Source organism: Amblyomma americanum, chromosome 6 (genome assembly GCF_052857255.1).
Source record: "Amblyomma americanum isolate KBUSLIRL-KWMA chromosome 6, ASM5285725v1, whole genome shotgun sequence".
In the NCBI taxonomy this organism is placed as follows: Eukaryota; Metazoa; Arthropoda; class Arachnida; order Ixodida; family Ixodidae; genus Amblyomma; species Amblyomma americanum.
The window spans coordinates 97517750-97540773 of NC_135502.1; the positions used below are offsets into that span (position 1 = coordinate 97517750).

The 23024-nt window shown below is 45.5% G+C and overlaps 1 protein-coding gene across 2 annotated transcripts in view; it reads right to left on the reverse strand.

Annotated features, from left to right (window-relative positions):
* Window positions 1-326: 326 nt before the first annotated feature.
* Window positions 327-23024, reverse strand: part of LOC144093907 (cytochrome P450 3A24-like) — a 34048-nt gene continuing 11350 nt past the window's right edge. Inside the window, exons 7-15 of one of the 2 annotated variants that reach the window (XM_077627659.1) lie at window positions 11253-11398; window positions 10043-10152; window positions 9822-9966; window positions 7882-8042; window positions 6533-6658; window positions 4909-5000; window positions 3023-3166; window positions 2725-2887; window positions 327-2121 (exon numbers count right to left, since the gene is read on the reverse strand). In XM_077627659.1, coding sequence (XP_077483785.1) covers window positions 2044-2121; window positions 2725-2887; window positions 3023-3166; window positions 4909-5000; window positions 6533-6658; window positions 7882-8042; window positions 9822-9966; window positions 10043-10152; window positions 11253-11398 — 1165 coding nt within the window. In that variant the 3' untranslated portion in view covers window positions 327-2043. The remainder of the gene's footprint in view (window positions 2122-2724; window positions 2888-3022; window positions 3167-4908; window positions 5001-6532; window positions 6659-7881; window positions 8043-9821; window positions 9967-10042; window positions 10153-11252; window positions 11399-23024) is intronic. The other variant, XM_077627660.1, reaches the window with a different exon arrangement.

Genomic DNA, 23024 nt, shown 5'->3' on the forward strand with positions numbered 1-23024 from the left:
CTACCTTGGCGCCTACCCCTCAACCAGTCACGCAAGAGCACGCGCGTTTCACTTCCTTGTCCTCAAGGCGCTGCCCGGAGAGACCTGGCGGCAATATATACCAGAATTCTACAGGGTCCTGGAAGTAAAGGCAAAAAAGCAGTTATCTGGATACCTCACAGAAAAAAAAGACGCTTGGAAATGATGTAAAACCAAATTTTTATGGGTAAGATGCAAAGGTTGCGTGGCTGCGTCACCCCATTGTGGGGTATGTTCCTATAGTTACTTCACAAGCAAGGTAGGTAATGAAAGGAGGAGGAGGAGGAAAAACTTTATTCAAGGCGAGCACTAAGGACCAGTGAAAAGAGCGCTTGCTCTGTTATAACCCATTGTTCATCTGCCGAGCGCGAGTGAAGGCAAGCCCTCTAGGAAGGAGGAGGAGGGAAGGAGAAATAGGGAGAGGTAATTACAGCGTTACATGAATACATAATGTGTTGCCTGTCCTGATCTTCGGACAGCTGGGACAGCTAGCTGTGCCATGCCATGGAAGTTGTAGAGCGTTAGTCGGGCAGGAGAGTGTTGGTTAGAACTTTGCGAAAGATGTGTGCTTTTTCAGTGCGGAGTGGCCGGTGAAGCTCCGGCACTGCCAGCACTCCACGTCGTCCAGTCCGTGCAATATGAATGTCGACGTATCAAGGGAACAGTCACGCAAGACATCAAACTTGTAACGTCCACGACAGCTCAGGCACAATAATAGACTCCCAGTGCATGAAGTTAACATGCAGTACATAGCATGCGTTCAGTGTCTTCTGCTGAAATGAGAAAACAAGTGAAAAATACACTATATTCGACACACGCCGCCTCGCATCCAGCTTTGACCGCTGTACACAACCGAGTGGAAATTTCGCCCACAGCTCAGAAACCTTGCCAACTGGCCCTCGCTCTGTACTATTCTAGAGTGCTGCATTTTCCTTTGTCTCTTTGTATTGAATGCCCACATTTTTCTGTCTCTCGGCGTCCCTGGCTGCAGACTTCCTCACCGGAGGTCCTAGTCCGTCAAACCACCGACCTGCTGGGGGTTGTTGGGACTCACAGATAGCGTGGTTGGGGTTTAGAGCAGGAACGAGGAAGCGTGGGCAGGATTTAGAGCAGAAAACAAGGAAAAAGGCTTTATTCTCAGTATTTACAGATTCAGAAAATTGGGGCAAAAGGTAAGAGACCGAGGAGGCAGCTGGCTCCTTCCTCGGGAGTCTCAACACATTTTCGCTGCTCGAACGGAGCGCTGATGCCCGAAGAGCGGCAGTGTTCTCCTCGTAGCCGGGAAACCCGCCCTCAAAATCTCTCGTAACCCCCCTTCAACCGCGCCTTGAGGGAAGAGCAAAAGAGTCTGTAGGGCATAAAATTAAAGGCGTATATGTCGTTGGTTCGAACCCATGTCGAAAGTTAGCCTCCAACTTAAATGAGGAGGAGGAGGAAAATGACGAAAAGGAAGAAGAAAGCAGCAAGAGGCAGGGAGGTTAACCAGAAGAATAATCGGTTTGCTATCCTGCACGGGGAAAAAGGGGTTGAGGGGATGAAAAAATGAAGGAGAAAAAAGAGTAGCAGAGAGAAGAGAAGGAGAGATGCTAGAGTAGCCTCCAACTTGCACGTGTTAGCTAAATGCAAAGAGATATCACCCGGAACGCAGGACGACAAAAGATTGTGCCATAATTTTGATATGGATGTTGTCGGGAAAACTGGCGCCACATGAAGGGCGGCCATTGGTGAGTATATAAAGACAAACGACATGCATAGGATTTCCTGAAGTGGCGTTGCTTGGTTTCCTGTGTGAGTCATACGGCGGCTTGTTAACGTCGCCCTTTTTTTTTCTTGTCATCGCTGGGATTTTCAGCCCCACCTGCGAGTACCGACAAACACTCACGCACACACGTTGCCGGCGTTGATAGTAATAGGACTAGTCGTAAGGGGCAGTCTTCCTTCAATCTCGGAGTACTTTCCAAGAGTAGCTGTTTCGACGACTTCTTACATTGATGTGATGAACTCAAGAAGCTATGGTCCGTGGCGCTACTCTCGTTTTCTGACTCCCACTTCGATTCCTTTGGCAGTGAGCATTCCGTAGCCGTTGCGGAATTCCAGAGGTACCTGGAACACGGGCACCACATAATGGACAGCAACACCTCCGCAATACACTGCGGCCTGGAGATGGCCAGAGCAAACACGATATGTGAATACTTCGCAGCCCGCTGCATTTTTTTCACGGGGCTTGTTTTAGCGATATCTTTTTTGAAGCTCCAATTTTGAAGCTTAAGCGTTTCTAATGTCCTACCTCATATCCACCGCGGTAGAAAATGTTTTGGCGCATGAGACGCGCATTTTTTGATCGCGCTACTGAGAACGGCCGCTGGACATGTCTAATTCGTATAGTTTAGTCGTTCGGATCAGTCTCTCTGCTTATACTTGACATTACAGCCTTGCTACACACCTCAGCATGTAAATCTCACTACAAATGCTAGGTACCTGCTTATAATAATTTATGTTCAAATGTTCAGCGTGTGCCTTTGCAGCCCCTAAGCATGCCTAAAACAGAAAATTGGTGAATTGCGACAATTTTCGCAAATTCCCGATTGTGGCTGATGCTACTGGGCTCGGACTTTAACTGCCTCTATGCAAGGCTTAATGTTTTTTCTCGGACAATCCATGCGGAAAAAGGTATGAGATCAGTAGAACAGGTGTGTCTATACTAACTTTTGTCTGCTCAGTGCGAACGAGCAGAACGTTCCGAATGGTGTGGAGCACACAAAGCTTCACTGTGTGGAGTGCGAAGTGCGTGGCGATGCAGTTGCGCGGACCAGCTCCGAATGGAAGGTATGTGTACGGCTGAATGGAGGCCATGTTCTGTTCGTTGAACCTGAAACAGGCATTCACAGACTTACTGGGGCCCAAAGCATGTCTCAAAAGTGGACAATCACTGCAGAGAGAAATGGACCACAAGCAGGATGGAAACTACAAGACTGGAGGGACCAGCACGGAGCTTCTTTCTAACCTTTCAGGGTTGAAGGTCAGCGGGTCTGGAAAGTACTGCGGGTCGTGGTGCAAGGCATATACTGGAACTGTGACGATGTCGTCCTTGTTTACTTTGATGCCGGTGTCTCCGAAAACGTAGTCTTGGCAGGGTGCTCTCTCGAGTCTGAAAAGAGTATGAGAAAAATTCATGTGCGACTCTACTATTGGCCTTTTCTTAGCTCAAGTAGCTCTAGTACTGGTTGAATTCGCGATAATGGCGCTACCTCATACCGTGTTACTGGCAGTTACTGTTTAATTTCTCCTCCGACGTAATACTACTGGGAGTTTAAGGTGCCTGAGATTTTCAACCTCAGACACTTCAAGTGACTGCAGAAAAGTGTCGCGAAAGGACATCTTATATTCAGTCGAAAAGGAATTGATTTGTGTACTGTGTCAGCTAGTCTGAATTAGAAGGAAATAAAACGTCGTTTCTTTTTTCTTTTATAAAGTTTGTAAATGCAATAATAATAATAATAATTGGTTTTGGGGGAACGGAAATGGCGCAGTATCTGTCTCATATATCATTGGACACCTGAACCGCGCCGTAAAGGAAGGGATAAAGGAGGGAATGAAAGAAGAAAGGAAGAAGAGGTGCCGTAGTGGAGGGCTCCGGAATAATTTTGACCACCTGGGGATCTTTAACGTGCACTGACATCGCACAGCACACGGGCGCCTTAGCGTTTTTCCTCCATAAAAACGCAGCCGCCGCGGTCGGGTAAATGCAACCGCAATACAGTTTTTGAATGCTGATCGCATCGAGAACGTGCGCAGTCCTAATCTAACTACTTCACCAAAACATTCATAAACAATTATGTGAGGAATCTGTTCACTAATCTGGCAATCCCGGCCTTTTCTAACGCCTCGAAAGTATCGATACCTATGGTAGCTTTCAACTAGAAAGTATCTTCAACGAAATGCGTAAACTGCTCAATATGGCAGTGACTAATCACGGTAGATATGGCCTCAGATACTAGAAACTTTTAGCTGCACACAGAGAGAAATTTCCCACTGATTATTTTACTGCTACTCGTTACTATTGCCCAAAGGGATAAATAGAAAGGCGCCATGAATAATAATAAAAAAAAACTACGGAACGGCTTGCCGGCTAGGCGTTGGAGAGAATAGTAAGTCTGGTCTGAAAGGTACGCATCGTATTGTAACTGTACTCAACAAAACTTGGAATCGATCGACCAAGGTCAACCTTCAAATTAGTTTTCACTTTCACAGAAACTTCACTCAAGGCTCACAGAGAACTACAAAAAATCGGTCTCCTTTCAATCGCTTTTTCAAATAGGATGCCTCAAGCGTTCGCTCATCGACAACCTTCTCGCCACTCAACGAATTTATATGAACGATGACACGCGCAATTGCCCAGCTGCTTTAATGTTCAGCTGCTGATTCCAAGGTCCTGTTTGCAATCCGAACCGCGACGGCCGTATTTCGATGGAGGTGAATTGTGAGAGTGCACGTTTGCTGTGTGATGTAAGCGCAAGTTTAAAAACCCAACATGGTCTAACTTAACCTTGAGGTCTCCACTACGTCGTCCATATAGCCCATGCATCGCTTTGTAGCGTTAAATTTTACAATTTACAAATTCTTAGGAGCAAGAACTCTACTGATTGTGGCTGCAATGTAAATTACTGAAGGAGCTCGGCTTAATGCCATATTTGTCAGAATGCGATCGGAGCGCAATAATTTCTTGAATCGAAACGAGCCAAGCGATTTGTGTTTTCGTAATGCTAATGCTCTTTTGCTCCTGTCGGTACAGTGCCCAGATGTTAACTTTTTATGGCAGTCTGCGGGCGAAATTCATGTTGACATAGGAGCTGTAACATAACAATCACCATCAGTAGCGGTAAACATTACCGGGGAACAGGCGGGTACATGCGCAGCGACTCCGAGACAACGCAGTGCAGATACTCAAGCTTGTTGACCTCATCAAAGCCTGGGCGATCACCCTGAAATACAAAATGAATGTATAATTTTTTATGCAAGGCGTTAAGCACCGCAAGCGAGAACTGCATTGACAGCCATATATTGACAGCACTTGTACACTAACGCTTTCAATGCATTGAATTTCAGTGGTGCTGAATAGCATCTTGTGAGACCTGGCAACTTAGTACCAAAAGACATGTATTTCATAGTCGCTGCAAAGGTCGAAGGTCGAGCTTCGTGAAGCCATCTCCCTCCCAAGCTTATTGCAAGTATGACCTGGTCGTTATGCAGAGAGAGGAAGCTTTATTATCAAGGAAGGGTGGAAAGATCGGACAGAGGAGCATGTCTCTGGAAGGCAGCTCGACATTAAAATGACATTAAAATGAAAGCAAAAAAAATGGTAGGGTTTTAAAGCAGTCAAACTACGTAGACGCTCGAAAGCTGGTGTTCAGCCTGATTGGCTCATGGTTTTGCTTCGATGGTTCGTCGGCGCGTCTGGTGACGATATTAGACTCAGGTTAAGCTCTGATAAAAGTTAGGTTGATCTCATCTGTTCGCGCCGCAGATGGAAGTTGATGCAGACGACGATGAGCAATGCACAGCGCGAGAGTGTGTCGCAGTTTAACACGAGGCGTAATCGGCTGCTGCGATAGCATTGACAGTAAAGAAAAAAAGCGGCATAGCATTGTGGAGCGGGTCCCGGCCCTTCAGAGCTATGCTCACTATTTTGTTCCGCACCACTTATCACTTTTTGGTGGAGCGCAGGCCTGCAACATGTTTCTGGCAACAAAAACTTGTTACGTTTTGCAGGTGCTCCAGTGCGCGAGGCACTACATCCAAAACTTTCACCGAACATTTGCGACGTTTATATGGTCCTCCAGTTTTGAGCCGATGCGGAACGATAACCTATAGAGTCCTGTTTCTGCTGGCGGACTAGGTCTCGCACATCCCTATTTAATAGAGTTAGTTTCACGTTTCTTTTTTCCGTTACAGCTCCCATTCAGTTATTAGGGCATCCCTGCAAACGAACTTTTGTGAACCTTCTTCCCTAACTTAGTGGTCTCTTGTAATTTTATGTAGCGGCCCATATTATTTGGTATTATGAAGAAAGTTTATGACCCCGTGCGTTTTCTGGAAATTCACTTTTCTTTATGAATACAAATTCTCTGTTTCAAGCAAAAATTCATACAAAGGATTGATATCTATGCTCTTTTCGCCTCCTTTGTATCGCTCACTCCACTCTAATTGTATTGGTCATGATGTGCAGAGACGAGTACGTAAAATCCCGATTTCAGCTTTGCACCAAAACGTTTTTCTTTAAACTACACGCTGAAATTCTACCTGTAAAATCTGGCTCCGCAAAAAAAAAAATATATTTTCTTTTCTCCTGTTAATCGCCGGTTATCTGATGCACCTGAAACCACCGAACAATGCTTTATTGGCTGCAAAGACGCGATAGTACTTTGGGACATTCTACAGAGGATACCGAAGAAAGACTGTGTTTTGAATTTTCAAAATGTGCGTTACCTAATGGCCACCCAATATGAACACGTACCCTTTTACGTGATTTTCCTGCTCGGGCTGCATAGCTTGTGGAAAACGCGCATGTTGGACCGGAATGCTGAGCCTGTCGTCTCCCCCGCACACATTTCGGCCAAGTGGTGCACCAGCTGAAAGGCGCCTACGAAGACAGTGACTATCAACCGGACTGCTTCCCGTTATTGATGTCTTGTCTTTTTTTGCCACCGTTTTAGTTAAGTTGAGTTAAGACGCGTGTTTTAATTGTGTGGTCCTGTGTTTCCATTTAACTCGCTCGGCTACTGGCTGATTACTTTGTAAATAATGTATATAGCTCTTTCCTGCATATAAACGCGTCTGATAAATACCATGGTGAAAAAAATAGCATCGTGCTTCCATGCAGTCGCCAACGAAGCTGACCTGTTCCGACTGCGGCGTGTTCAAATCCCAATTGCGACAAAATTTGTTTTATTTATAGGTTTATTCAAGGCAAGGTCAAGTCATCCGCAATGAATCGGCTTCGGCAGCTTTGGTGGTGAAGTAGAGCTTTCTCTCTAAAATGTTAGAGAGCGAAAATGAGAGTTGATGCCTTCATAACTTCATGAGCTCTAGGCAATATCAAGTCAAATGCACAACACGTATACGTGCACCAAGTCGTATAGTTCACCGGTTTGAGAGCCACAGAAAATGGCTGACGTTTCAGATAGGCGTCAAGAGTGCTCGACAAAATTCCTCTAGCGCTTATGCTGCCTCGGCCTTCTCACATTCACTCTGTAAGTACGCGATAAAAAGTGGGCTAACGGTAAGGATATCTCAAACGTTTTCTGAGGAGTAAATTGAGGCCCTGTGTTATGCCAGTACACGCCCGCGAAATGGTATCATGCACTGGCTGCCGAAGCTTTGAGGGTAAAGTGCTGCGTAGAGCAACGAGGGTAGCACGTACCAAGCTATTTACCGGAGAACAGCTTTTAGTGATGAAATGCAGCGTGGTTCAGATACAAAACGCGGGCCGTTATTTTACATAAAATAAGAAAAGAGCTGACTTCGAGCAGTTATTGTGTGCAGAACACGTACCAGTGGTTGACTGTATGTTAGTGTGGAAGTGCGGACACGGAGTGATGGATTACGCAATCAGCAGTGTCCAATAATTAGTGAAGAAGAGGAGAAGGGGGGGTGTGTGTTTTGCAGCTGTCGTAGGGTAAGGGAAGGTACAGACAACTGGAGATCAGCGGCAAAGCCTTTCGTCCTAGAGTAGTAGCTAGACTGATGATTTTGATGACAAGCTCTTGAAGCTGCTGTTGTAACTGCCGTGATTACACATTTGCGGTCAGTGAAGACAATGTTGAAATAGCAGTTAGTGATGCAGCGAAGAATGGTGGCACATACATGAGCTGTGAAACACTCGTCCACTTCCTTTCTGAGCTTCTCCTGCACATCGGGATGAACGGCCAGCAGGTACAAGGTGAAGGCTATGGCACTTCCAGCCTTCTCTTGACCGCCGATGAAGAAGAGTATGCATTGCGCCATGGCCTCCTCTTCAGTGAGTTCTACGAGAAAAGGCGTAAAGACAACAACGATGAGAGAGGTTGAAAGTGATTAACCTTTGATTCGTCTCTCCTTTGACAGCTTTTGTCACCGCGTAGACATTTTAAACACTGATCCCTAAAAGATTCTCAAAGGCGGAAAGGTTAGTTAAACCACTAACACATATCCTATGTGGCTATAAATGTGCTGCCGCGAAGGTTACTTTCTTTAGTTTTGTCTACGCCAGAACAGTCCTGATTGCACTAGAATGACAGTGAGCGCGCGCATGAGCTCCTGCGGTCTTACAAACTTTTTTGGATATTTTAGGCCATCTTCTTTAAAATATTCCTTACTTTCAGCTGGAGCATCCGGTATTCGTGAGCACATGCAGAACGACTTGATGTAAGTTATAAATTCGTAAGGCATGCAAGGGTATTACACATGCTGTTCAGCAAACAAAAATAATAAAAATTCATAACTGGCTACAAATAAAGAGTGGAAGCAGTTTCATTCATTCGATGTGCATGGATTGCATGACTCCTAGAATGTTTTAGCACGGCATGGAATCAGGCTGACTTTGCATATGTGTTCTAAAAATGCGATGATACATATGAAGGCAGAGTAAACAATTCGCTGCGTAAAAGATCGTGATAAAATATTTTATAAAAATACACATAACCCTGAAAGCTTGCAATGGGGTGCAAGTAGGGCTTTCAGGGTAATTATGAAAAATAAAAAAAATATTCATTTACGGCCTGCGTTGCTTTCGAGTGATGTATCATCGACAGAAAAAGTGGCGTATAGCACGTGAACTTACACTAAATCGTACGATTGCTCCAAGACTACTATGCATGCAGTTTACTGCTCATCACGTACATAGCAATTTCGCTCCTCATGGTATACACATGTGGTGCGCTAGAAACGAACAACACGAGAAATACATAAATGTGTACATACGAAAACAAAGTGCTCGAAAAACAACGAAATAAATAAGAAAGCAGGGGCCCATTAAGGGAGCCGTGAATGGCCACAAGTTATTTCAGAACGCTTTCTGAATTAACGATGCTGTTGACACCGTCCTGCTGAGTGCTGCACATAGCAGCTGAAGTGGGACACAGGGGCCATTGCACCGCAAACCCATCGCGCCACGAGCATTCTCCTTCAATATTCACCTGAAATTAACGATTAGATCATCACCTTAACCCACCCCCACCTTTTATATTAGAAATAACTAGTTTACCACGACCCCGGTTACGCCGACAGCGACACGGAAGCCAGGGACGGGAGCCTAACAGCTATCGCTGTAAAATAATAAGAATGACTAGAAACTACTGGTTCCATCCCATCTCTTGTTTCTTTGGACGGCTGTTAGCGTCATTAGTTTCGTGTTTCAAGAGTCGCACTTTTGCTTTTCTTCCAGGCTGATAGCATAACAAGTACAGCAGACCTCGCAGTATAAACTACAAATGCACTATAAGTAGTTTCAGTCTGTCAGCAATTCAGTTCAACCACGATGCATGTAGCACTCGTTGTCTAGTTGGACGTCTCCAGTCGTCCATCACTTTGGAAAACTACTGCACCGGCTAACACACGGTAGCGCCACTCACGCCACAGAGCGGGCCTAAAGCTAAACATGAGGGCACTCATCAGCATACGTAGCTTCATTAATGAAACTCGACAAGAGACATTAGTGGTGAAGTGGAAGGGGCCGTGCATTCGGTTTTATTGGTGGTGCGCTGCTTTTCTGTGCTCTTCTACTGCACCCACGATACTAATAATTAAAAACACCGTTGCTTTCATACTTTCCGTCGTTCCTGAAGAGTCCTCTCTCTCAATGTCTGAGTTGAGGTTGAAGAGTCGATTGTCTCTGTCAGTGCTGCTTTCCGCTGTGTTCCCGCCTCTTTCTTCATGTGCATTCATTAGGAGTCGGAAGAAGCTTTCTTCTTGCTAAAGGATTGACAAAATGAAAGATATGACAGTCGGCACAACGTGTACGTTCAGGAAACGGACGAAACTTTCTTACCTCCTCTGATTTGTTGTTTATTATGCGCTGCAAGACGTCCCTGAAGAACTGGAGCACGCCAGGCGGGAGGAGTGAAAGGCCTATCATCTTCGCGAACTTCGGGAAAATAACTGTAAATCAGGAAAAAAAGAAAACAGTGTGTCACAGGTAACACACGTGATTTATTACTACCATATAATTGAAGACAATACTGTTCGCTGAAGGTGTAGGGACGTAACTTAGAGTTATCGACTACCCGCATAAACTCGCAGCGCGCAATTCCTCGAAGCCTAGCGTTTAACTAGCGCTATACACACCTACCGGCTGTGCGAACTGCGAAGAGTGCGATCGCTGCCTGAGACGCTAACTTGACAATTTCTTCATTACTAACTTTCATGTGGGCAGCCGCGATCTCAAATTGTTTAGCGCGCTTGGTCTATGTGCATATGATCAAACCTTGTCGGAACATTACACACCTCAATTTTAACTGCTAGCTTGAATAATGCCAAGCAGTAGTGTCAACTTACCTCATTCCCACTGGTAATTAAATGTATTCCGCTCACTTACTTGCCCTTGGCTACGCATCAAATTGGACATGTCCCTATGCTGCGACAGTGGCGTTCCTGACAACCACCATAGACCTTTCATATTACGACTTTAAATATTGGCACCGTAATGAAAGCCATTTATTTCCTGACCATTTGTCCCCATCCTTTGCCGTGTTGTCTGTCTTTACCTGCCGCCTTTACGGAAGCCGATCGCTCCGTGGGGTTTCATGTTGGGGAAAAATGCTGGCACAAATAGCCTTCTTTCCTTCTAGCATTAGTGTAAGCCACGAATCTTAAACCGGCATAGCTTTCTCTCGTTCTCAATACTTTGTGCCATCGTTCTCAATTCCGTCTGACACCGTTCACCTGCACTGCAGAGTATCAGCCTCGAGCAGGCTGATTCATAGCCCAGTTTCTGCATTTTATTTCCTTCTATTAATTTTCCTCCTCCTCTGTTCGCTTGACCGCAGTTAAATATCATCCGTGATATCGCACAGAACTGACCACGGCATGTGAACATTACATATATGAGAAGACGAACGAGCTGGTATATCTACTATAATTAAGGAAATCTAAGGAAGCAACTATACAGAAGATATAAAGGTGCTCCTGTAGTTGTCGGTTTTTTTATAACTGTAAGTGCAGCTGCAGCCCCGGACAAATAAGCGAGTGGTGCCACTCACTAATCAGCAGTATGCGAAGCGTGACGCCTTTGGGAAGGATTTGCTTTGACCGAGTGACGAACTCGTTCTCTCTGTCTGAGTGAGAGTCCAGCCTTGTGGCGAAGACACATCTGGCAGTCACGTCCATTGTGTAATCCCAGAAGAACCTGCAAAGCATAAGCGGGAAGAGACGCGGCGAAATTCTCACGAATCAATTTGTAATAATAAATGTGAACGGCGATATTTATTGCTGTGCTTTCGGCACGGATTGCAATATAATCGCGTTCTTAATGAGGATTTTTTTGTCCGTACCAATGTTCTTTCACTATCATCACAAGACAAGAAACTCTTTCTTCACCTCTTCCCTACCCCCAGTGCCGAGTAACTCGAGAAATAATCATCGCTCAGCCCAATATGTGTGACCTTTACTATAAGAAAGCCGCTTCTCTCTCCCTTAAACCTAGTGTATTTTATATACAGTGGTGCGAAGCATGTTTACTGCAAAGTTATGTTTTAGACAGCGGGTTCTAACGCACTTGTGTTTTCAGTGCGACAGCATTAGAAGCGTCATCGGGGAAAACACTTAGTCGTCGGTCATAAGATTCGCCCATAGACTTAAGAAAAATGACGTCACCTGACCGGGTAAGTCCCATTGGCTGGACAGATGTGACTTCAGTTCTGGAAGAGGTATCAACCGCCTTTAATTCTACTCATTGCCAGCACATTATGTACCTTGGTGCCCCTGTGAATTTTTTTCCCTGTTTATTATGCATGTTTGCCTTTATTCTATGAGTTTTGTCGAATGTGTGTCATGCTGCTGCCGCTTTGTGACCCTAATGAAGAACGACAGCATTAACAGCTACATTTCAGAATCTCTATGACCACATATTTTTGTCCGTCGGTCTGCCCACATCATGAGAAAACAGGAGCAAGTAGAACACATGCGGAAAGGTATGAGCTTGAGTGGGATTTGAACTCACGCCTTTTAGGTACCAGTATGTAGAGCGAACGCAAGAGAAAGGAAGCGTATCGCACGGGGCTGCAGAAATTCAGGTGGGCGGATGAGGACAGGAAGTTTGCGGGGATAGTGTGGCCGCATTCATTGCACGTTACGACAGGGTTATTGGAGGGATATGGAGAAGGCCTTTGTCCTGCTGTGGCTGTAGTTAGGCTGGTGATGATGGGTAGCGATAGTACGGCGACCTCAGGTACCTGGTGCTGCCGTAGGCCGTCGGCGCTGCTGCTCTTGTCACACGGAAGCTGCTGCTGCTGAGATCCAAGCGAGAAAGAGAAGGAAGGGGCACGGTCCTGTCGACTGTCTCCAACGGGGCTACTATTACTGCGACGTGAAGAGAGAAGGAAGTTGATAGACACATATGCGAATGAATGAATAAAACCTTTATTACAAAAGAGGGGGAGGGGAGGGGGCGTAGTAGCTCTCAGCAGCTGTTGGGGAACTAGGAGAGATGGGGGTGTAATAATATTAATAATAATAATAATAATAATAATAATATTTGGTTGTTTTTTTGGGGGGTGGGAGGGGAAAGGAAATGGCGCAGTATCTGTTTCATTTATTTCATTTCATTTATTTCATTTATTGAAGCCTTAAGGGCCCGTGGGCATTACGTAAGGCTCATATATCGTTGGACACCTGAACCGCGCCGTAAGGGAAGGGATAAGGGAGGGAGTGAAAGAAGAAAGGAAGAAGGAGGTGCCGTAGTGGAGGGCTCCGGAATAATTTCGACCGCCTGGGGATCTTTAACGTGCGCTGACATCGCACAGCACACGGGCGCCTTAGCGTTTTTCCTCCATAAAAACGCAGCCGCCGCGGTCGGGTTCGAACCCGGGAACTCCGGATCAGTAGCCGAGCGCCCTAACCACTGAGCCACCGCGGCGGGTGGGGTGCAGGCGCAGAAGCAACTTCTAGTTGGTCGTTTTCATGGCCTTCAGAGCTGCTCGTCGTAAGTCAGTAGGCCTCTACTTCACTACTAGAAGCAGGCCACTCTCACTATCGTATGCCCCAGTGGAATTTTGGGCTGCGGTGCTTAATCGCATCTGGTCTGCTAGGGAGGCCATATCGTCATGTGGTACGCGCTGAATCTTGTGTCTCTCTTGCGAGAAAGAAGGGCAAGGGCGTATTAGATTCTGTGGATCTGTTCTACATAAAAGAACAGGTGCGTCTCAGCAACCATGTCAGCGCGAGCAATTGCTGCAGTAACAGATACACCCCATCCAACTTACGTCCCTGCTATCTGGCATGCAGGTTTTATAAACCATTTCGAAGGGCACTTGCGCATGTAATAGCTTGCATTTAGGGCGACAGGGACAAGAACTGCTTTGCTAAAAACTAACGATAATTTCGTATGCAGTGAAGTAATGAAGGAAAACAACGATTTCTATATATTGTACCGTAGAAGAGATCAATTTTATCCGTTTATGAATGCAGAGTATCCTCACGGAATACCCATAAAGAGACTCCTTGAAAACGTTTCAGTTTTTTATTGTTTTGTAATGCGTAGATTTCCTTTATTTTAGTTGCGTTCTGTGTTGCGTTCGATCACGTGTGGTTGACTAGTGAGAGTAGAAAATGTCTACAAATATGATAGCTTTCCTGTTCTTTGCAGCTTGACCGACCTGAACGAAACGCGTGGTAACATTGGAAAGTAAATTAAATGAAAAAACAAATGCTTGCATCGATGGGCCGAGAAATGGCAACGATTCTAAAAGCCATATCGTAGGCACTATGTCATCGCTGCTGCCATGACGACACTTACAAGTGGCATAACGGAAAGAGAACATAAAGATTTCTTTACTGGCCACCTTTCTTGCGTTTTTACTTGTGTGTCAGTGAGGTCATATTGCTGAGCAGCCCGCATGCATTCCTGCATTCGGGTAATGTAAGCATATAACGGATAATACCCCAAATTTTATTACGTTTTGCTCGGGCTGTCAGTCAGCGCTGCTGTGCAGATTATGCCGCCTTCCTCACGTTTTTTTTTGTTTTGTATCTAAACATTTCACTGGCGTTCACTGTATGAAGAAAAGGGATTCACAATCGCCTAACAGGGATCATCAACTACGTTGAGCATATCATATCAAACATGGCTGGTTCACTACGGAAACATTCTACCATGCTTCACGATAATTGGAACTTAGAGGATAAAGTGCCTGTCACTAAATCCGCTCTCCTGTTTCAGGTGCGTGCGTTGTCACTCGAACTCTTGTCCTATACCGCGAACCTACGAACAGATCACACTTCTTTACATACGTCTCCCCTCCAGTCTCCCATCCGTGAGATCTGCACCACTTACTGGTTCACCGCGTGTAGAGTGCTTGAGTACGCGGCACTTTTGCTTAAGAATGCCACACAAATCTAGAAATTCAAAATGTATATCCTTCATGTGGCGCTGAATGCAGCTTGGCTTACAAACATTTCAGAAATGCTGTCGGAGGCAGCCATCACGGTAGTGGCAAGAGTCACATGATCTGGAAAGGACATTTTTGCCTCACGGTAGTGGCAAGAGTCATGCGATCTGGAAAGGACATTTTTGCCTGATTTTACTTTGTTCCTATAGAGTAATGGATAACTATCACGAGGCTTTGCCGAAATGTCTGCTACCATGGTTAGGAAGGATGTGGAGAGGCTGTAGGGGGAGAGATGTTGCTGTTCCTGTAAAGCACAAATTACGTATCCGTTGCGCCTCGCCACATGGCAGCAGGGGTGGTAACTTCGCACGCGGGTCAATTAATGTTTTAATACTATAACCATAGCAATCAGTGCAGGTAACAACGAAGCTCGTACCTGCGTTGGGGGAAGCAATCTCTGTTTCAAGAAAGAAGCGTTATCAAGTACACCTCTCCAACCACGCAGACGGTACTGAAACTGAAATAAAAAAACTACAAATAATGCCCTTGAGGCCGAACTCACGGAGTGACCGATCTCCGGCTGGTGCGGCCCCGTGTATTTACCTTTAACGCTAAGTTGTCTTCGGTAGCAGTAATTTGCCACAATGTGTTAGGGGCAACAGCTTTGTCGCAGCGCCCAACCGCCACTCATTTATGCGCTTACCGTAGTTGGGGAAACCCTAATTAGGAAGAGTAGGACAAGTTTTCGCTTTAAACGAGAAACAGAGAGGAGAGAGATGTTTTCTTTACTGTTGTTTGCTTCTTGGCGAGTGTTTCTATGAAGACTCTATTGCGGTTTCATGCAGAAATAAATTCAATGGCTGCATCTTCGCCTCTGCGCCAGTTTTTGCACACCGGAAGGTGCAAGTTCTACACAGAATCTAACCAGGCTTCATAGATTCGCTGTGCCTCCAAACACTTGGCTATTTCTACTCTCTTTCTTTTTTTTTCTGGCGAGGCTCAGGGAGTATTTCTCTTTCGTGGGGATGATTTCTCTCAACGCTCGCGGATTGAGATAGAGTGAGTCTCGTCCCCGCAAATGAAGCTGACGGGCTGCCGCTCCAAATATACCTGTGTGAGAAGGTATACGCGTCACTAAGATGAAGTAAAGTTTTCGACATCGGCGGAAGCTTCTAGTGCCACGGCCAGTTAGACGGAGCATGATCGCCTTCACATACGATTGACCAAACCTTCTACCAGTCTTGGTGCCGCAAGACAGCAGCTTGGGAAGCTACGAGAAAAAAAAACAAGCATGTGCTTTGTACGCATGCGTTTTTAATGTGAAGAAGTACAGCCCTTAAAAGATAAACGTGCAAATTTTTATCAGCACCACTTGGCCACAATTCCTTGAGTAAACCAGTTATTACACAGTTTTTATCTTAAAGTGTTTACGGCAGCAGTATAAATTTAAATATCGCCCAGACGTCACTGAATAATTTCTCCTTGCTGCTTTAAGAGAAGAAAGGCGTTTCTCACGAACGAAAAACGCCTGCAGCTTGGTATCACTCGGTTTAGGGACGAATTAAAATTGAAAAGAACGCAAAACATAAACATGCTCACCAAGTGAAAGTGTTCAGTCTTTAGCGCATAATTGTTTCTGAGTACTCAGCATGAGTAGGCTCCCAATAATGACACGTTAGACTAGACAGTAAAGGAGCCAGCGCGCGATTAGGAGACGGAAACAGTACAAATAATTATTTCATTAGATGATCCTCTCACTGACGATTAATCCGACATCTAAGGCCTTCGCCCTCAGTTCAGTTCAGTTCATTACCTTAAGGACCCCCGTGGGGGTATTACATAAGGGGTGGATTATACAAAAAAAAATAAGTACAATGGTTGCCATGTGGGTTCAACATACAATATGATCTGTTAGTGCTTTGGAAAAGTTGGATGGGCAGGTGATAGCGGCGATGCTGTGGGAAAGGCCGTTCCAATCTAATGCTGCTCGGGGGAAGAAGGAGGCAGCGAACGTGGTCGTATGGGTCCGAGGCCGGGCAACTTGAAGAATGTGACCAGTGCGATGCGATATGCGAGCTGGTGATGTGATATAGCCTGCGTAACAGTGGGTGCTGTAAAAGAACTTATGAAACAGGTTTAGGCTGGCAATGCGGCGACGAATAACAAGGGTTGATAAGGCGGATTCTGCTTTTAAAGACGACACGCTGACTTGGTATGAATAGGTATTGTGGATGAATCTAGTGGCACGGTTCTGGACGGATTCGAGGGCATTTATGAGGTATATTTGATGTGGATTCCATATGGGGGATGCATATTCTAGTTTCGGTCTGATTAGCAATTGGTAAGCCAGGAGTTTAACTTGTTGGGGAGCGTGACGTAAGTGGCGTTTCAAAAAGCCTAGTGTTTTATTCGCGGATGATATTACATTAGAAATATGTGTGCGCCAAGATAAATCATGAGATAGCGTGACTCCTAAGTACTTAAATCAGTTAACTGCTTCTATTGGGATTTGAGCTATATTGTACGAAAAAATAAATGGTTTAGTGCGACGGGTGAAGGATACAATCTTGCATTTCTGAGGGTTAAGTGTCATCATCCACAGGTCGCTCCATTTCTGAACGTTAGTTAGGTCAGTCTGGAGGGCTTCTTGGTGGGAAGAGTTATTAATAGTACGATAAATGACGCAATCATCTGCGAACATACGAATGTGACATGATACGTGGAGGGGCAAGTCATTAATGTATATTAAGAATAATAACGGTCCGAGCACTGATCCTTGGGGGACGCCTGAGGTTACTGGAATGTAATCAGAAAATTCGTCATTAACTATGACTAATTGGGTTCGATTTGTTAAAAATTCCTTAATCCAGTTTAGAATGCTAGGGTGAATATTTAGGTAAGAGAGCTTAAGTAGTAATCTCTGGTGTGGTACTTTGTCAAAGGCTTTTGCGTAATCTAAAAAAATAGCATCAATCTCTTGGTTGCAGTCAAGGTTAGCATGTAAGTCATGAACAAATGTAGCCAGTTGTGTCTCACAGGAAAGGTTTTTACGGAAGCCATGTTGTGATGAATGAAAGAAATTGTTGGAATCGAGAAAGTTCATGACTTGAGAATAAATTACATGCTCTATGATTTTACAAGGAATGCTTGTTAGGGAAATGGGTCGATAATTTAAGGGCGAGTTTTTGTTAACGGACTTGAAGATTGGGACGACCTTTCCCACTTTCCAGTCATGCGGTATGTTACCTGAAGAGAGAGACTGAGAGTACAATAGTGATAAGTAGGCCGCGGAAATGTGCTTAGTATTTTTCAGAGATTTCGAGTTAATTTCATCGATCCCGGCTGATGACGTTAGCTTGATGTTTTCGATACGAGATGATATACCATCTGCGAAGAAAGAAACTGGATCCATGGTTGACGCTGTGAAGGAACTTATGAAGGCGTTAGCAGGTAAATCACACTCTTTCGCACAAACAGTTGAAAAGGCTCTATTGAAAATGTCAGCACATTCACAATCGCTGATGGTTTGACCCATATCGTTAGTAAGAACAATTGTACGTGTATCCTTCGGGTTTACTACGTGCCAGAATTTTTTAGGGTTGTGTATTAGCATTTTTGGCAAGTCAGAGTGGAAAAAGGTGTGTTTTGCGTTGCGGATAGCAGCAAGGTAATCAGTTTCGGCAGTGTAGTACTTTTCCCATGATGCTTGGCTTGGGTTCCGCTTTTCTGCCCGATAGTGACGCTTTTTCTTGTTTTCCAGGCGTTTCAGGGCCGTAGTAAACCACGGTTTTTGCTGGTTAGCACGGAAACTAGCTACCGGAATGTACTTGTTTGTTAGTTCGTGAACTTTGTCCCTGAAAATCGTCCAATTTTCGTTAAGAGACTTTGTGTGGAAATCGATTTCATAAGTTGTAAAAAAAGCAGTTAGTTCTTCATTTATTGCTTGAAAATCACCTTTTTCATACAGACGAATTGTTTTCCTGGAAACTTGACGAAGCATGGGTGTAAAACTGAAGGTAGCATGAATGACTTTATGATCACTTATTTCCCTTAGGTATGTAATACTTGTTGCGCTATCAGGGCTGTTGGTTAATATCAGATCTAGAGTGTTGGCGGAATTCTGCGCAATGCGCGTTGGCTCTAATATTAGCTGAGTAAGGTTGAAGTTAAGACAGACATCGACAAAATTGTTTGCTTCTGAAGAATTTGTCATGGAGGTGTAGTTACGCCAGTCAATAGTGGGAAAATTGAAATCACCAAAAAGAACAATATCTGCGCTAGGATACGATGATGTCAGTTCACTCAGCACATTGTTTAGTTTGTAGGAAAAGTCCGGATCATTTTGCGGTGGCCTGTAACAGACTCCTACCAGCACAGTTCGGGGGGCAGCGTGGCAGAGCAGCCATAGCAGTTCTAAGTTAGAATCTACATTGATTAAGGATGCTGAAAACTGCTGATGTACGGCTATGAGCACGCCACCGCCACGGGCTCTTTCCCGGTCTTTACGGTAAACTTTAAAGTTGGGCAGCGCAGCTAAAATTTCGGTATCACTGATATTGCCTGTTAACCACGTTTCTGTAAGAATGAGAAGGGTGCTGTTGGTTGATAAGACAAGGCTAGATACGATTTCCCGTTTCGGTAAAAAGCTTCATATGTTAGTAAATACTGCAGATAAGGTAAGATTAGTTCGGGGGGTGTGCTGTCGGGGAGTTGCTTTAGAGCGAGCAGAGTGTGATTTCTATGGCACTTCTTTTACCGTTTTCGTCAAGTCGTCGAATATATACTGCTTGGGGCCTATGTACAGTGTTTTAAAGCGCAGTGCGTATTTATCAGATGTTTCTTTCGCGAAACGTAGTAAATGTTTGCGTGCCTTACGGACAGAATGGGAAAAGTCTTCTCCTATGCTGTAGTCGGTGTCTTTTAGTTTCCGGGCGTTTTTTAGGATGGATTCTTTTGTCTTATGGAAAGTGAATTTAACGATAATGGGTCGACATCGTTCACTTGAGTGACGGCCAAGACGATGTGCTCTTTCTGTTTCTTTTGGGTCTATGGTGATGTCCAAATTTTCACTGCAAAGGCGGGTGACCAGTTCTTCAGACTCAGAGGACGTTTCCTTTGAGCTAGTATCAGGTAAGCCATAAAATAGCAGGTTGTTGCGGCGCGACCGGTTTTCGGCATCGTCTACTCTGGATTCGAGGTTACTGATTTGGCTCGCCGACGTGGCGGCATCAGTCTTAATGGATTCAACTTCTGTTTTAAGTGATGCGAGGTCCTGATAGTGGGTTTCTAATTCGGTAATGCGCTTACTTAATTCGGTGATCGATTTGTCTGTCGCTACTAACCTGCTGCTGAGGTCTTTTACTTCGCTGATTAACGTGCTTTGGCCCGATGTTAGTTTCTGTAGTTCTGCAAGTATGGCGGCAGTGTCAGGACCAGGGTTAGTTTCTATGTCACCAGATTGCATAAGCAACGAATGGACAACAGCAAAGCATTCAACGACAATACAAGTACAACACTGTGGGCTCGGCAGCTGAATTAAGAAGTAGTTGCTCGATTTCTTTGCAAAAAGAGAGTATGATTTTCTAACCTGCATGGCGAAGACAAGAGGGTTACTCGTCCGCGCAGTGGCACAGCTGCCGAGCCCACAAGGCGCCGCGGTCCACGGGCGATCTTTTATAGGTGGCGAAAAACATGATGTCTGCGGCGATTGTATTTCCCACGACGAACGGATGGTCCCAGAGCCAGGTGGTGGCGAAATCCAGGTAAACGTGACGTCAGCCGCTGTTACGGAATTGGTATCAGCTTCATGACTGCCGTAGTGATGACGATAACGTGGCCGCACGTCAACGCAGGCAGCAGCCAGAACAGGCAACAGCACATGTGTGAACACAGGAAGGAGCACCTGCATGGCGAAGACAAGAGGGTTACTCGTCCGCGCAGTGGCACAGCTGCCGAGCCCACAAGGCGCCGCGGTCCACGGGCGATCTTTTATAGGTGGCGAAAAACATGATGTCTGCGGCGATTGTATTTCCCACGACGAGCGGATGGTCCCAGAGCCAGGTGGTGGCGAAATCCAGGTAAACGTGACGTCAGCCGCTGTTACGGAATTGGTATCAGCTTCATGACTGCCGTAGTGATGACGATAACGTGGCCGCACGTCAACGCAGGCAGCAGCCAGAACAGGCAACAGCACATGTGTGAACACAGGAAGGAGCACCTGCATGGCGAAGACAAGAGGGTTACTCGTCCGCGCAGTGGCACAGCTGCCGAGCCCACCCTTCAAGATAACAGCGGAGACAACCGCTGTCGTCTCCAAGCAGCATGATAACAACACTGTCTTAACTTCGGTATAAACGATTACTTTTTACACATACCCAACAATACTGCACAGACGCATTTTTGAACGGGAAGTAGTTTATGAACTCGATTTTTTTCATATATTGTAAAATTTCACAGTAACCATTAATATATCCACAAATCACCCGTAGCCAGGCTTGTATTCGTTTTCCTAGCCACGTTTTCGCTGTCGTCTAAAGCGTTCCCCATTGAGTTTCTATGGCAGTCTTAACTGCTCGATGCGAGTGATGGAAACACTCTAAAAGAAAGGCTTTGCTGCACATAAAAAGAATGGACCATGATATTCAATATTTGCACAGCAATTGCTTACAATATTGCAATATTCAAAATTCTTGTCCAAGAATGTAGCACATATCCCAGGCAATGATCAACACCTTGCAGCCTTCAATAGTCGCCGAATGAAATTGCAGTGCTCGCAGGTGGGCGAACGGAGATTAAAAGGTGAGATATTTCACCTACTTGTGCCGCTCAAGCGCGTAGATGTTTCGTCCTAATATTTTCTATACGCGCAAGGATTACCTTGCAAATGGAAGTTTTAAGACTTAAGCCTTACTTGCCCTACTGAGAGAAAACCCGTCTGTGTGTGCATGATAACACTCGATAGTACCCTTGAAAGATTACGTCCTCATGCAACCTGGGAGGTGGAGGTTAATTCAATGACTGATCGCTCGAGGTTGCTCGCGAAGAGCAACCTGACACGCAGAAGTTCCAGCGGTGGCAGCACCTGTCCCCCCTGGGCAGTGGCGCACCGCTTAACAACTGCACTACAGCGTCAGGAATGGTACGAGGACTACCAAGGTTCTATGAACGTCAAGGAGAGAAACACTAATTCTGCATATATGGGCAATAAAAAATTTAATATCAGTGCACCAACCCGCACTGGAGCAATGTGAAAGCATTGACGCCTCCTCGGCGCTCGTGGCCTCTTTGCTTCTCTTTGATTCTCTTTGCCCCTCCTTCCCTCTGTTTGCCTATCTCTACATGCGGTCTGGACGTTGAAGCTGCACTATGCGATGGCAGAGACGGCTTGAACATGACGCCACACACCCACACAGCGCGCGAACACAGCATCTGCACGCGGCAACGGCGAGAGAGCAACTGGCGTGCAAGCGGCTCGCCGAAGCAGAAGGGGCCGTATACTCAGTTTAAGATTTTTTTTTGCTGTGCCGTCGCTCTGTGTGTCTCGCGTGATCGTGACGCCACTTCAGCAAATCTCCAATGGCGGAGGAGCGACGCGTCGAAGCGGATGGGGCCGTATACTCATTTCAAGTTTGGCGTTGCATCGCTCCGCGCCTCACCGTTACCCTATTAATTCCCCTTAATTCATCCTTAATTAACCTTAATTCATCACTAACACCCCTAATTCACTCTAATTAACCATTATGTCACCATTAAAGCACCTTAATTAACGCTTAACACTGTTTGCTGATTATTGATTATTTGATTGGATTTAAATTAACTGCGCATTTTTCCTCGTTTCATCTCAGTGAGTCAGTATTCTTTTCGAGTGTTCAAATTTGGCGCCACGCGTTGGCTGCGCCCTCACTTCCGGGCACGTGACCTCATACTTCTGGCGTTTTCAAATTTGGCGCATCTTTGGCTCTAGCCCCGCCCACGTTTTGGACATTTTTTGCTCTAATTAATTAACTATTCATTTTATTTCGAAAATTTACGTTTGCGCAGCATCCTCGCAGCATCCTCTTTCAATTACAACCACTCGTTTGACGCTATCTCTTCTGAGTTCCTCACAACTGCTGCGGACACGTTTTTGCGGACACGACCTTGTGAACACAGCCTATTAAAGCTTTTGCTTTAATAACCCATTAATTAGCTATCGCCTCATACCCTTAAGGCTGAACGCGGGCCATGGTACGGCGCCGACTGCCTTCACGAAGTTGGCGCGCGGATGAGAAGCGGTGCGGCGGCTACGTAGAACCATGCAGAGGTATACTTGCCAACTGCGTGGCATCGGGTTACATTACGGCGCAGCGCGCGGCTACTGCGTTCGCAAATTGAGCGGACACCTAAGCAGTCCTAAGTGTCTCTGCCGACATTTTGTTCATGAAGGCT